The sequence below is a fragment of the Spermophilus citellus genome, assembly GCF_964194105.1.
Source record: "Spermophilus citellus genome assembly, chromosome: 5".
NCBI classification, from domain to species: domain Eukaryota; kingdom Metazoa; phylum Chordata; class Mammalia; order Rodentia; family Sciuridae; genus Spermophilus; species Spermophilus citellus.
The window spans coordinates 58,402,447-58,417,874 of NC_138186.1; the positions used below are offsets into that span (position 1 = coordinate 58,402,447).

General features: G+C 46.7%; 2 protein-coding genes across 11 annotated transcripts in view; both read right to left on the reverse strand.

Annotated features, from left to right (window-relative positions):
* The window catches only part of TRERF1 (transcriptional regulating factor 1), a 220,155-nt gene extending 210,379 nt beyond the window's left edge, over positions 1-9,776 (reverse strand). For 9 of the 10 annotated variants that reach the window (XM_081296690.1, XM_081296698.1, XM_081296697.1 and 6 more), the window contains exons 1-2: positions 9,389-9,590; positions 8,887-8,971 (exon numbers count right to left, since the gene is read on the reverse strand). The gene's annotated coding sequence lies outside the window, so the exon portion shown is untranslated. The other variant, XM_081296691.1, reaches the window with a different exon arrangement.
* A 324-nt stretch (positions 9,777-10,100) lies between these two features.
* Positions 10,101-15,428, reverse strand: part of LOC308649412 (uncharacterized protein) — a gene marked incomplete at its 5' end in the record, with an annotated part of 49,518 nt that continues 44,190 nt past the window's right edge. The window contains 3 exons of the mRNA XM_081294985.1: positions 10,101-11,164; positions 12,149-12,260; positions 12,369-12,427. Of these exons, the coding sequence (XP_081151111.1) occupies positions 10,484-11,164; positions 12,149-12,260; positions 12,369-12,427 (852 nt within the window). The 3' untranslated portion in view covers positions 10,101-10,483. The remainder of the gene's footprint in view (positions 11,165-12,148; positions 12,261-12,368; positions 12,428-15,428) is intronic.

Consider the following 15,428-nt stretch of genomic DNA (forward strand, 5'->3'; position numbering starts at 1 on the left):
GGATGGGACAGCATTTGCATTCGAGAGCTCAGTTAAAACACCCCAGCTAAAGGCTGCAAGGCCACAGCAAGGCAAGCGGGGAAGGAAATATTTCTCTGGTCTGGTCTCCTTCAGGGGTGGCAAGAGCTAGGCCTGGTAGCAGAGAGGCTTGGATTTCTCCCTCCATCAAGAACAGCGGAAAAAACAGCGACAAAACAAAAACAATTAAAAAAAAAGCAAGCTGATTCTTATGTAAGTAAGCATTTATACAACACTAACTACTGCCAGGTTCTGTGCTAGATACTGGGGGTACACAAATGAGAAATGACCCAGTTCTGCTATCCCCAAGCAAAGGGGGTGAAAGACACGCCCAGAGTAAGTATGCCCAGGACAGCCCTATCAGCCAGGGGTTCTTGGGTGGCAAGAACCTCTTTCTCTAGCCCACCCCACAGCCCCATCCCAGGACCAGGCACCCTGAGCCACAGAGAAAAGACTAAAGGAGTGGGCATCTGCAAACTCCTGACTGGCAGGTATCTACCCAATGAAAAAAAAGAGAGAACCAGCCCCAGTAGTTCAAAATCAGCCTCATTCCTCCTACCCTTGGGTTGAATTTGAAGACAGTTTGGTACCTCCTGTGATAATGACAACAGGAGAACCCAAAGGACACTTCTATTAAATCTCCCTGGGCATCAACTTTATCTTTTTCTTTTCCTTTTTAAAAAAGTCTTTCAAAGGAGATAGATTGGGGGCAGTTCTCCAGAGACCCAGGAAGAGCAGCCTCTGTTATAGCAAAGACCCCCAGAAGCTCTCAAGAGGGATTCTATCCCAGGTAGCAACCTGTTCAGGAGCCCAGAGGCCAGAAGCCATACCACCTAGGAATGACCATGGCACTGCTCAGGTACCTCCACTGAGGGGCCCCACAGAAGGCACATGGATGACAGTAGAATGCAGAAGAGCTAGCTGCCTGTCTGTTAAATTCAGATGCTGGTCTTAGTTATCAGGCAGCCAGTAAGCCCAGTGATCCAGAACAACAGAGCTGGATAATTCAAGTTTTAAAAAATGTAATGCTCAAAACATGTTTAAATCATCTGTTTTTAACTATCATCAGAAGGGTAAGTTCAAGATACTCAGGTGAACTTTTCTGTGATCTTTGGCACATATTTTGTAACAGATTATTTAATACTGCAGAGCATTATCTATTCAAGAGTGAACAGCCAGGGAACAACTCAGTTGGTAGAGAGGTTGCCTTGCATGCACAAGGCCCTGCCTGGGTTCAGTCCCCAGCACCACACATAGACATTGCGCTTCTTTGAAAAACTGGTAGTAAAAAAAAAAATACCAGCATAGGGTATCATGATACTCATAAAATCAATAATAATTTGGGTCTGAGGTTGTGGCTCAGTGGTAGAGTGCTTGCTAACATGCATGAGGCACTGGGTTCAATTCTCAGCACCACATTTAAATGAATAAAATAAAGTTCTGTCCACATCTTAAAAAAAAAAAAAAAGTCCCAAAACAATTAAAAAAAAAAAAAGAGTGAACAAAATTTGGACACCATGCAAATTCTGGCATTAAAGCAAAGTTTTTATTTATTTTTTCAATTCTACATCTTGTGCCTGGGTTTCCTCAGTTGTAAAATGAGACTCCGTATATTTCCTACGGCTATTGGAAGACATAAATAAAGCATGCCAAAGAGCCTTCAGAACTACAAATACTAGGTGAACGCTAGTCATATCAGCGTGGCATCCATTTTCTCCCTCTCTCTCTCAGATTTTTCTTTGATTATTTTCCCTCTCTGTGAAATCAAACTGATATCGATTCCACTGATGTTTCAAAACTGACAACATGTATTTATTACACAAATACAGGAAGAAGTCTTATTCATGGGTGTGGCAAAATCTCACCAACTCTGAATCTAGGTAATGAGTACAGGGAAGTTCATCATACGAATCTATCTGCTTTTGTATATGGTTAACAAAATTTTTTCACTCTGGAAATAATGTTAAAAGAAATAAATCAAGCCTCACCCTTTTACACAGAAGACAGGAGTCTGATTAATGAAAAGCACTGGATATTTTTCAAAATTCGAAATTATTTTCCAGCATCCACAGGGCTACTGACTGCTTTTATGGAGACTCAGCTTTATAACACAATTCTCATTTGCAAAACCAATGCTGAATGTGGATATAGACTGCTAAGATCAGGGGACTACGGCAGGGTTTCTTGGGTGGGTTAAAGATTCCCCTAAACCTAATTCACACAGTTCTTCAGGGGGGATAGCAAACCAACTTTGCTTGGTTCTTTAGGTGGACAGTCTCAAAAATTCTGCACATAGAATCTAGGTTTGAGCCTTTTTTTTTTTTTGTACCAGGGATTGAACCCAGCCAGGGCCACTCGACCACTGAGCCACCTCCCCAGCCCTTTTTGTATTTTATTTAGAGACAGTGTCTCACTGAGTTGCTTAGTGCCTCATCTTTGCTGAGGCTGGCTTTGAACTATTGATCCTCTTGCCTCAGCCTCCTGAGCCCCTGGGATTACAGGCATTCACCACCACACCTGGCTTGGGCTTGAGTCTATCTTGACTAGCCATTTCTCAACTAGCATTTCTGATGGCAGCCTTCTGACAGCGCGAGCAGGTTCACTAACCTGATCTTAGAGAACTTGAAAACCTCAAACAGAAAGTGGCCACAAGGAGGGAACAGCAGTGGGAGGGGATACAGTAAACAGGATGTTAGGAGATGCTTTGGGAAGTTAAGGGAAGTGTTTCAATGATTGTCAGATTTTATATCTGAAAAGGAGATGGGTTGAAGATCAAGTCACCTCGCTGCTGCCTGTGTACAACACTTTTTACAGTTTACATAGCACTATCTGTATATTATCTGATTCCACCTCATACAACTCTAAGAGGGGAGGTGACAGATGATATCACCCTCTTGTTATAGACGCAAGACAGGTTCAGAGACTGACTTGTCTAGAGCCTTCGAGCAGAGCTGGACCTCAACCTAGATCTTCCAACCTCCCAGGCAGACTCCATGGTTGGAGGGCACTAAGGCTGACACAGCTGGGGATATTTTTGTGAAAGGTAGCCTGAAGGAAAGGAGGCTCTTTTTCTTTTTTTTTTTTTTTTCCAAGCTTCTTGCTCAAGGCATAGAACACAGTGCCTACCAACTTTTGAACAGGGTTGAAAAAAATCACAGAAGTCTTTTTCCAATCATAGTTTGCAAATAAATCTAATGTTAAGGTCCAAACTACTTTTTTGAAGACTCTTTTTCCCCAAGCAAAAGAATCTGCTCTTTCCTCTGTGCAGCTCAGTAATGCAGTCAAATGTACAGAAAAACGCAGTACAATTTCTGATGCAGTCTTAACCCTTGTCTTCTCGGGTTGATGTCAAGCCCAGAGTCCAAACCACTTCCCAAAGACGCTGCAGCCTCAGCCTGGAGAGGCAGAGCACTGCAGGCCTCCAAGAACTCCCTTGCCTGCCCAGTCACCTGCATCCTCCCTCTTCTAGGCTGTTCCCTCCCATGAGGATGGAGGCAGCGTCCCTCCCCCAGCAAAGGCCAGCTCTTCCCCTCAGGCTTTTTTTAACTGACCCAACCCGTTTCTCTTGATCAATCACTACCTCTCCACCATTTTTCCCATCAGCACATAGATATACCACTCCCGAAAGAAAGAGAGAGAGAGAGAAAGAGAGAAAGAGAGAGAGAGAGAGAGAAAGAGAGAAAGAGAGAAAGAGAGAAAGAGAGAAAGAGAGAAAGAAAGAAAGAAAGAAAGAAAACAAGCCCTTTCTTTTATATACATGTCCTTCCAGCTCCCAATCCATTCTCTGCTCTCCCTGCCACACATGGTCAATCTTTGCCAAGAAGTTGACTACACATGCTATTAGAAGTTCCTCCCCTCACATTCCCACCCAACCTTCTCCAATCTCTGTCCTGCTCAATCCTTCACTCTACCAAACCTGTTTTTCCCAAGATCACCAATGGACTCCACTTGATGAGTCCAGTGGTTTCTTTTGTGGCCTTATCAACTTCATGAACCACTTAACACTGTGTGTGTGTGTGTGTGTGTGTGTGTGTGTCTCCACTCTCTCTATACAAACCTCCACTTCTCTATATATAGGCATCTCATCCACTAGATTTAGATTCCATCTCTTTGATGATGGCTCCTGAACTTTTATCTCTTGCCTGACGATTGGGCTTTTTTGACACTGGGTACTACATCAGACTGTGTACTTGGTGAACATCTCCACTTCAAGTCTAAGAGCCATCTCAAACTTAGTGGTACCCAAATGGAAATATCAGCTGAGGCAGGAGGATCTCAAGTTCAAAGCCAGCCTCAGAAACTTAGTGAGGCCCTAAGCAATTTAGCAAGACCCTGTCTCAAAATAAAAAATTAAAAAGGGCTGAGGATGTAGCTCAGTGGTTAAGTGCCCTGGGTTCAATCCCTGGTACCAAAAAGAAAAAAAGAAAAGAAAAATCTTGTTTGTGTTCGCTCTCCCAATCTTCCCCATCTCAGCAAGAGAACCACCATCTACCCAAATGCTCAAGCCAGAAATGTCATTTACCCTACATTCCTTCTCCCCATACCCTCAAATCCAATGTCAAGTCTGTCCATTCTGCCTCCAATGGACACTTCCACTATGAACTTTCAATGGCTTCCCACTATGCTATAAAAGAAATCCAAACCTTTTCAAGGCCCACAGAGGGCTGCATGATTATCTCATGATGCCCTCTCTCCCACCCCCTTGTCTTTATGCCTCTTTTAGCGCCCCCACCCCATGCCCCCTATAAAAGCCAAAATCATTCTGAATAGGCCCTCCTCTGCCTAGCTCCATGGGTCCTCTCCCACCCCCACTCCTAAGAGAGGGCTTTGCACGCTACTCTGTTGAAGTCACTGTTCCTTGTGGTCTTCACCAGAGCACTTATCACAAATTGCAATATATATTTCTTTACATGCTTGCTCCGGACTGAAGTGTGGGGGTGGGCAGAGAGATGACTATATCTCAGTTATCAACAGATTCCCAGACCCTTAATATAGTGCCTAGCAAATAGTAGGTGCTCAATAAGTTCCTACTGAGTGTATAAATTGATAAACCACGGTTTCTTGTGGCATGAAAAGGACTATTACCTCATCCTATAGGCCCAGAATTATCACTGCCATTTAAGCACACAGATTCTTTTTTCTCTTCCTCCATTATTAAAAAAAAAGTTAATGTTGATATACCAACAGCCCAAATAGCTCAATATATCCCACCTCATTCCTAGCTTACTGTCCTCCATGAGGGGAAAAAAAAAAAAACTTTATTTCTTCCATAAACCCAAGTTACTACAAGCAGTAACTACAAGTTACTACTCTGAGAATTTAAAATTCTTAGATAATACCAGCAAGGCCTTTTGTTGTGCATTTTCTTTAACCCAGAAGAAATGATTTACTGAGAGCTGTGGGGTAACTAATGCTATGAAGATTATTCTATTCATTAAAAATGCCACAACACACTCATCAAAAAGCATGCCAGTAATTGCAATCCAAGCTGCTATCATCTCCCTCTCCTCCTAAAAGAAATCAACTATGTTTTAGATTCTCCTTTATTTGATTGGTTTCCCTCCTAGGTCAAAATCCAGAAATATGGTTAATCCACAAGATCCTAGCAGATTCCAATCTTCTCTGCCCTCTCAGTCACAGGTTTCATGAGGTCAGAAGAAAAATGAGCTGAATTCAACTGTCCTTGGAGCAGCCTGGGGTCTGGGCCAATCATCTGAATCCTAACTTTTCATATCAGTGTTCAAAGTTAATAAAAATAGAACTTTTCCCCAAAATGCCCATTGTTAAATATACAGTGACAAATACAATATCATTATCAAACACTATCACAACTATTCAACCAAATCCCAATTACCCACATGTGAACTCTCCACAAAAGGTGGGCAAGGCCACACTGGCCTTTTGGGTTCTTCTTTCCTCCCCAAAGCTACCTGCTGCCTGGGAATAACAGCTCAATTAACCTTAGACTTGACTAAGCATTAGACCAGTGAGCCAGCTGGCTGGAGGGGAAACTTCTAAGATGAACTGAAATTATTTTTGATGCCAGGATTACATGCCCCCTCTCTATTAGCATGCATAATTGGGAATTTTTTTGTCCAAGACAGGAACAGACTTTCATAAATAACTGCTTGAATAGGATAGTCAAGATTCTCAGGCCGCTCAAGTGCCTATTTGGAATGCTAAGGTACAAATCCACTTTCTCCATGAGAAGACAAAAACAGAAGTTAATCAACTCACCCAAGTCCATGAAGCAATTTGGCCGTTGGCCCAGGAAGACACTGGAGACCTCCGGGACCTCTCTCCATAAGACAGAACTTCAGAGCCAGAAGGGAGCTCACGGATCCAACCATGCATTTTTAAGACAAAAAATCTGAAGCCCAGAAATGGATAGAAATTGGTACCCTCCCCATTTTTCTTTCTGGTGACAGTTTCCCCCTGCCTTGAGCATCAAACTGTCTTAAAAGTTCTTTGTCGCTTTATAAATACTGTAAACCTGGGCCAACTACCGAATTCGAAACAATTTTAACACTTCCTTCCTAATCAACTTTATGGAGAATCATTATACTTTCCCCCAAACCAATGCTCTGATTATTATGACCAATCCATCCATCAAAAAAGAAGGAAAAGGAAATTATAAATAAGCTTTGTTTTTGTGACCACACATTTTATTACATAAGCAGCAAAGAACACTACACTCAGACTCTTCTTTCCAATTTAAGCTTCTAACTCAACAAAAACCACAAGCCCAAGCGGGTTAAAGGAGGCAAAACTGAGTACTTTCTACACAATTCACAGAACAACTGTTTTCACAGCAAGCTCACATAAACGCTATGTGATATTAACACATGCCTGCTATGTGGAAGCCTGCTTACCAAGCTGTGAAAAGACCCATGTTCACCATGAAACCTGCAAAATTAATCTTCTCAATGCTGATAAAGCATAAGGGACACACTCTTTTTGAGATGTCAAGCTGGCTTCTAACAATCCATTGGCAAAAATGGACATGCCTAAAAGGGCGGGGCCCAAAGAGGTGTGTCACTCTGGGTATCAATTCCTATAAATCAAATCCTGACAATCACCACAATATTTTAAAAAGAATGACTTATGATTCATGGGCCTTCAAACATTTATTACCACAAGAACATTCTCAGTAGAAGAGAAAAAAAGCGACTGTGACTTGATTAATGGCTAAAGCAAGACAATAAAACAAATCTCATAAATATAAGGAAAGAAAACTGAATGAGTAGTCTTGGCTTTGAGGTTGGGCATGTAAATAATTCCACCCAGCAATAAACACACATAAAGATTTTGTTTACCCTCCCACCATATACATTAACTAGACTCAAGATTTTCACTGCATAAAAATAAAGCTAATTTGTTTAACTGATGCCTAGTTAGGAACATTTGATAAGTAGCAATAATTTTATTTCCCAACTAACTCTCAACTGCCAAATATCAAACCCTCAATCTGGAAATCTAATGACAGGAAGGAAGAAAAAAAAAAAACACTGTCCATCAGTAATGTGTAGAGAGATTTTTTTTTTAACCCATTTTTTTCCCTGCTAGAACTGAGCCTGTCTTAAGAATTGGGGAAGGCTAAACCAACTTCAGTTAACCCCACTGAATATCTAAGCCTACTGAACATCTCCGGGCTGTATCCCCTAGTGCTAAAATTATCCTGGCAAAGTTAATTTCCCAGCACCATCAAGGTACCTGACAGCGAAGACCTACAACTCTTCTGCAGAAATCAGTGGGCTTTGGGCCAAGAAAACAGAGGCAAGGAAAGGCAAAGACTGCTGGTTAACTAGTTAAGAACTGAGTACTCCTGCTTGTTATCCTTCTAGAGGTCATCAAAGCAACATTTTCTACCACCAAACTCCTTTCTTGAAAGGGTGAATGATGCAGAAGATTGGGACTAATGGAGACAACTTAAAACTCCGTTTCTAAAGCTCGTCTCCATGGCCTGCCGAAAGGTGCACCCACACCGGCTCTCTCTCAGAAGGCATGTTTTAATGAACTCTAGGGCCATGCCTGGACCGGTCATTCCTAAGCATGACTTCCACGCACTTCACAAGCCGGCCCCAGGCCACACGGTTAGCAACCTCTACAACACGTTCACTTGCCAAGCAGCTCTCTCTCATCTGGGGAAGAGTTTCCACGAAGCTGGTTCTAACAGGCCGGTAGAAAGCACACAGAGGAACCAGAGGCGTTTTCTTCTAACCCAAGGATGGCAGGCGCACATGCTCCATCCAGCCCAGTGCTGGCCAGAGGCTGCCGGCCAGGTGCTCTCTGCCTTCACCGGTGAATGGGTGGTTTTGTTTTGTTTGTAATATCTGCTTCTTCAGACCACCAGCAGTAACTTCCCGGTCTCCCAAACTGAAGTTGGGGAGTGAAGGGACAAGTTCTCCCCTTTACACATTTCTAGCAACTGGGTGGCCACACTAACTTCTGGGGAGTACCCAGCCCCCACAGAGCCCGTAGGATCACATACATACACATATGCATCATGTCAAAAACCCCAAAAGGCACATCCCCAGGGTCCTGCGGTTTCTTGGCTGGAAGAATGAAGGCTTTATAACATCACAACCTTCCGTTGCAAGCCCACCACCTTAACCCTTTAAGCCAGGATTGCCAATTATAGCGCCCACCTCACCCCTCCCCCTTTGCTGGGATGCTGTGCAGCCCAGAGAGGGAACTGGGAGGAAGGGAAGCAGGGAGAAGGCCCTGCTTACATACTGAAAGTAAAGGGGCGGCAGGAGACTTGTCCTCTGTTCCTCCACTCTTCCCTTCCCACCCCACCCCCGTCTTCTCACGGAGCATCCCCCAACTAATTTTTTAAAAATGAAACTTAATAAGCCTCTTGCTTACCTTGGCTGTTTCTGCAACAAGTGCATGGGCAATCCGACAGGAAGACCAGTCTCCGCTTGGGGGGTGGGATGGGGGGCTAGCAGAGCTGATGGAGTAATTTCAATATTAATTTATGTCAGCCGCCTTCTCGCAGCGCTACTCACTTACAGTACTGCCCTCAGCCTGTAAACAAATATCGCTCCGCCAGGAAACATACTCCCCAGATGCAAGCCCCTCTCCCCAGCAGGGAACCTGGCCCCTCGCCCCCACCCCCCAGCAAACAGCGTGCTCCCCCACTCCCAGGAGGAAGCTCGGGGTTTCCAAAGCACCAAGCCACCACCTTCGCCACCACCCCAGCAAGAAACTTACTCGGTCCGTCTACGCCTCCACCCTCCCTCCAGGAAATCTACTCTCCATATGCATTCAGCCTACCCGCAGGAAATCTGCTCCCCCCTCCCCCTTCTATATACATGCACCCCTCCCTCTTCTCCTCCCCACGCGCCCTCCCTGGCCAGAAACTTACTAGCAAGCAAGCGTGCAGGCTCTTCTGATCCTGGAAACTTATTCCCAGATATAGCGCCCGCCAGCCCCCTTTCCCGGCCCTGCTCTCCTTCCTGCCCTCCGCCGCAAGCAACTCCAAACTCTCCGCATCCAGCCACTCTCCCTCCCCGGTGGAAATTTGCAGCGCCGGGCTGCGCGCGTGCATCCACCCTCCCCTTCAGGAAACTTACTCCCCATCTGCATGCACCGCCTCTCAGCCATCGCTTAGAGGGAAGGGGGTGTGCTGGGGAGACAGAAATACATATGTATCTCTCGCCCCTCCCCCGGCCGCAGCCCACTCGGGGCCGAACCGCGGTAACCTGGCCTTACCTTTTGCATTGCTCCCCACCCTCGCCCCCTCCCTTAGCCCTCCTTATCTTCTCTCCAGCACCCCCCTTTTTCACCCATTACCCACCCCTAGCAACCGTTCCCAAGCTCCTCTCGGCCTTTTTTTTAAAATCCAGGATGCAAATTCCTCCCCTGTCAGCAAATCGACTGTCAAATTATTTTCTTGCAAAAGGAGAAAGGCGGGGTGGGGTGGGGGGGAGCAGAAGCAAAAAGGGGGGAGGCGGGGGGAGGGAGGGAGAGGGACAGAGGAGGGGAGAGATATCCCTCCGCAGAGCTGGGTCTGGCCGCGGGCGGGGAAGCAGGAAGTAAGGTGTCCAGCGCCGCGGCCGGCGGGTCCTCCGCCGCGGCCCCCGCCCGCGTCCCCTGTCCCCCGGGGCGCCGTGCTCCGGCGGGCGCGGGCCGCCGGGCGCATTGTTCACAACCTTCTCGGCGGTGCAGTGCTGACTTTATTTGTGCGCTCTGCGTGTGCGTGAGGTTGCACCTTTTGTAGGCGTGAGAGTCTCTGGACAAGGATGGGACATGGGCCCAGTTGCGGCCCCGCGCGGGACCTGTCAGTCCCGGGGTGCAGCCGACTCTCCGGCTTGGCCGGAAAATCGAGGCCCGGGAGAAGGCAGCGTGGCCGGGAAGCTGCCGCCTTAGACCCGGACCTGTGCAGGATTGCTTCCTGCGTAGCCGTCCCGGTTATTGTAACGCGCGTTGCAATCTTAACGACTGGGTTAGGGGGTTTTGTTTATTTTTTGTGAGGGTTTGCATAGATGCCAAGGTCTGGGCGGGCTGGGTGTTGACGGTCTGCGCCTTCCCCCACCTCACCCGGGCCTCGGTGGGGCCGGGAGAGGGCCTGGGGCTCCGGGGAAGGGGGCTGGAGGTTCTCGAGGCGCGCGGCTCCATCCCTCCGCCCCGATGGGGGCGGGGAGGGGTGCTGCAGACGGCGCTGGAAACGCAGCTCTCTGGGGAGGGGGCTCCACTCCGCGGCGCAGCAGGCTGCGGGGGGAGGTTGCCTAGGAGAGGGGCCGGGGCCGGCGGCGGAGGGGAGGGATCGCAGGGGAGGGGGCGCGGGTGCGGCCGCGGCGCTCGCCCCTCCTCGCGCGCCATGACTGTGGAACGTGGTGCCGGGGAGGAGGGACGGCCGCCGGGGGCCGCCCGGGGCTGCTCGGCATTGGTGCGGAAACCCGAGCCCCGAGTCGCTCCCTCGCGCTGTCTCCTCCTCCTCCTCTGCGGGGGAAACCGCTGCACCCAAACCGAGAGCAGCTGCGAGCAGGGGGCAGGGCGCGAGCTGAAAGGCGAGCCAAGGGTTCAAACCTCGGCGGCCCTGGGCAGGGGGCGAGAGCGAGACCGGGTCCCGCGAAGGACTGCAGCGGTTAAGTCCAGGTGCCGGGATCCTAGACGGTGACCCAGCATTTCTTTTCTGGTCCTAGGAAACGTAAGCCAAAGATAGTTCAGCCAAACGGAGTACCTCGCGCCGGGTTCGAGGTATCGATCTCGCCTAGGGTCCTCAAGACAGCGAGTATTTTTGCACGAGGGAAAGTTACACCATTCTTTTTTCAGTGTGGGGGAATCGTTGCGCCCTTCCCCCAAATCTCGCTCAGGATAAGTCAGCTTCTCCCGCTCTTGATGCCTTCGACACTGTGTCCCCCCCGCCCCACCCCCACTCGGGCTCTGGGTGTGGACAGGGCGGGGGAAGGCTATATGGGAGCTTAAAGCATGAGGTCATGGGCGGAGGAGGCTGAGGCCAAAAGCAGCCGAGGTTTTTGTGTTTTTTGAGGGGTAACGGTTCTCCATCTTCAGCAGTGGGAAGTCTTCCTGCCTAATACTACCAATTCTAAGGCACCTGGACTAGAGAGTCCCCGAAAGAAGAGGGGGCTCTGCTCTATGTCGTTTAATCAGCATCTGGCCGGTACCCAGCCCTTTATGGAGACATTACACATAAGCAAAGAAAGCTGAGGGACAGCGCACAGTGTCGCCGGGACTGGGAAAGCTTCAGATGCCCGAACCCCTCTTTCCCCAGTCTTTGGTCATCTTCCAGCTGGACTGCTTGCTGCGACAGCTTCCCGGTCCCTCCGACAATTCTTTCCAAGCGACTAGAGTCTTTCTAACACTCGTGATTACACTGCTTTAAACCCAGCAAGCCCCTCCCCACTGCTCTTAGAATAAAGCACGTCCCGAAGCCCCTGCGTGTTTCGCCTCTGCAGACCTCTCCACAGCTCTTCCTCGTTCACAGTATGCCCCGTCATGCTTTCTTTGTTCGAAGGGTGGGGTATCCTTACCCCCGCCCCTGCCACCTCTTGCTAACTCCTGCTAGATCTTCAGGGTATGGCTCAACAATCATGACCTCCAAGAAGCCTTCCTGAGAGTATGCACGCTCACCTCTAACTCCCTTAGGGTGAAAAAGACCTACCCTAGACTTCCAGGCAGCCGGGCTGTCGCCAGAGCTGTCTCCAGTGGCGGCCCTTTTCCAAGCGGAGGAGCAACAGCCAAGCTTGAGCACCACCACCCAGAGGCCTGACCTCCTGAGAGGGAGTTGGCTGGGACAGAAAGAGCCTCCAGACGCCCTGTTTCCTCAAGACACCTGGGAAAAGCACGCACCGCCCAGAAACCTCAGCCCCTCCACCTCTTACCCCAGCGCACACCCACACTCGCTAATTCGAGGAGAGGTCTTTAAATCTAAAGCTCCTCCCTGGGGCAGATAAGGAACCTGAGACTCAAGAGAGTAAGTAAATTGCCCAGGGTGAATGCAGAAATTTACATCCTGGTCATTAGAGTCCCTAAACCTGAAGCTGCAGAGGATTTAAGATTTGGTTCTGGTTCTAAGGCCAAAAACACTTTGCCACCTTCAAAGCCACCCCCTCTGAGTTTATTGCCAAAAGAGAGGCAGTATGCCAGATGATTAGCCATGCAGGCAGGCTCTGACCTTGAGCTAGTTACTTAACCTCACTTGGTTTAGTTTCTTTGCCTGTAAAATGGGAATGATGGTACCTATAGTGTAGCATTATTGTAAGGTTTAAATGAATGATATTTTACAGTTACCTAGACATTTTGTTGTTGTTGTTGTTGTTATTAGTGGAGTTATGTGCCCTCTTCCCCTCCCCAAGCACTCTAGAAAATTAGGTCCTGAGTCTTAAATGATTTAAGCAAAAATTATCTAGGACCTAAAACACTTCGAAAGCATGGGCAGATACACAGAATATAAACAAAGACCTAATTTAGTCAATAAAATCCATGGTCAACTCTTGAAGGCAATCCATAGAGCGAGTAATCCAAATCCATGAAGATTTTAGAATTAGTGTTAGAGGAGGGATGACTGATATTAAAATATTATCTCGGATCTTTGAAATCAAAGTCAGCCTGCAGTAGTCCCCATCCTGATGCAAAATCTGCCCTGTGTGAATGAGAACCTCCCCAGGCTGCAAAAAAGGGGAGGGGATTATCATTATTGTCATTAGATCTTAATTTTCTCATTCTTGGCACTCACCCCCCATGATAAAAGACTTTTTAAATGTAATCCTTTAAAAGAAAAAAAAAGGCTTAATGCCTATTTTTTTAAGTAAAATAGCAAGAAGTTTTCCTTCCACCTTAACTACCACTCATCCTGTTCTCATTCTGTGGAGACAACCAAGGTTAGCAGTCAAAAGACATGTTTAACTGTTTTCCAGATGAGGCTTACTAAAAGATTATGTCCAAAGGTCTTTTCTCCATCATAGTCAGAACCATAATCCTACTCCTGTCCCACCTCTATCCTTCTCACCCTTTCAGCCTCAACCCTAACAGGTTCTGTTAACAATGATAAACCACCTGACTAATGACAAAAGCAAATGATTAAGTGCTTTATGGTTCTTTCTCCTCCTCTACACTAATAATCACTAACAATCACTAACATTTATTGATAACTTTGTATGTTGCAGGCACTGTGCTAAATACTAGATGTGCATTATCTTGTTTAATTTGCCCCATATCACCACTGTTATTCTTATTTTACAAATAAAGACAGAAATGGAGGCTCAGAACCAGACGTGGTAGTACACACTTATAATCCTAGCTATTCAGTAGGCTGAGGTAAGAGGATTGTGAGTTTGAGGCCAGTCTGGGCAACTTAGGGAAACCCTATCTCAAATTTTTAAAAGCTTAAAGCAGGACTGGGGGCTGGGATTGTGGTTTAGTGGTAGAGCACTCGCCTAGCATGTGCAGGGCCCTGGGTTGGATCCTCAGCACCACATAAAAATAAACGAATGGAATAAAGGTATTGTGTCCAACTACAACTAAAAAAATAATTTTTTTTTTTTTTTTTAAAAAAGAAGGACTGGGAGTGTAGCTCAGTAGCAGAGCATTTGCCCAGCATGTTCAAGGCCCTGGGTTCAATCCCCAATACTACAAAAAAGGAAAGAAAAAAAATAGATGATCAGAAAGATTATATAACTTGTACCAATTTACAACTAGATCAATCTAAACCCAAGTCCTCTCTCTTAAATACTCCTCTCTGCAACACAGGAAAAAGTCTAGTAGGTTGCAACAAAAGGAGTGCTACTTGCAAATCGAGTAGACTAAAAATCAGATGCACTGAATGAAATTCTCAACTCTGCGCTTACCAGTTGTGCCCCAGCTGTCCAGAACTGTGATTCTGAGTTCCTTCATTTGTAGCTTGGATAGAAACACTCTCTGGCGCCTCTCACTTTTCAGACTCTCCAGAATCCTTGACTTTTCCAAGAGAGGGACCTTTCTGAGACCACACTGCTTATTTGCCTATCTCGGGAACAGATCAGAACTCAATGGAAATGGAAATGTATCCAATTCACAGCCAAAGGAAATGTTTTAGGCCCAGTGAGCATTTGGGTATTGTTTTAGGGGTAGTTTTTCCTGTCCTCTGGATTCAAACAGCTGGAGTTATTTTTATATATGACCCCAATTTGAAATGCAAGTTTATCTTTTTTGAAATAAAATTTGCTTGGAGGGGGTGGGCAATACATATATGGTGTGTGTGTGAGAGAGAGAGAGATAAAGACAAAGAGACAGAGAGATGTGGTGCTGGGAATGGAACCCAGGGCCTCACACATGCTAGACCAGCACGCTACCACTGAGCTACACCTAGCCCTGGCCCCTATAATGCTTTTCTTTTTATTAAAGATGGAGCTTCTTAAATGCAGGAGAAACTGGAGGCGTGGCGATTCAGGGAGAGAAGAGCATGGAGTGAAAAGCACCACTTCTGCTTCAGCTCTATCTGCTGCCACAGAAGGAAGTCTGGGAGAGCAACAGGTCCAAAGCAAGGGGAAAGAAGCAGTCCAGTGTGTGCACTAGGAGCCCCTGATGAATATCATGAATGCACTTGAAACAAGCTTGGTGATCAGAGTGCAAATGAGTCAGTGGCAAGTGAAAGAAGGCAATGAGACAATAAGGCTTTAGGATGTTTCTCAAATTCTTATTTTTTTTGCCATCCTTGAAAATAAAATACAGCTCAGAAAAGTTTATGGAACTGCCCTTTTCAAATAAATAAGGCAACATAATTTACTGATAATCCTGTCAACCCCCAAGTCTGTTACGGATAGTGTTGAGAGAGCTGGCCTTACTCAAGACAGGACTAACTGGTGAAGGTTTAGTAATACCAAGAGATTACTATCTCTATCTCAGGCAAGTTTCTAGCCAGAGAGAAGATCAGTTCCAGGCTATGAGAAGGTTCTTGGTTTAAG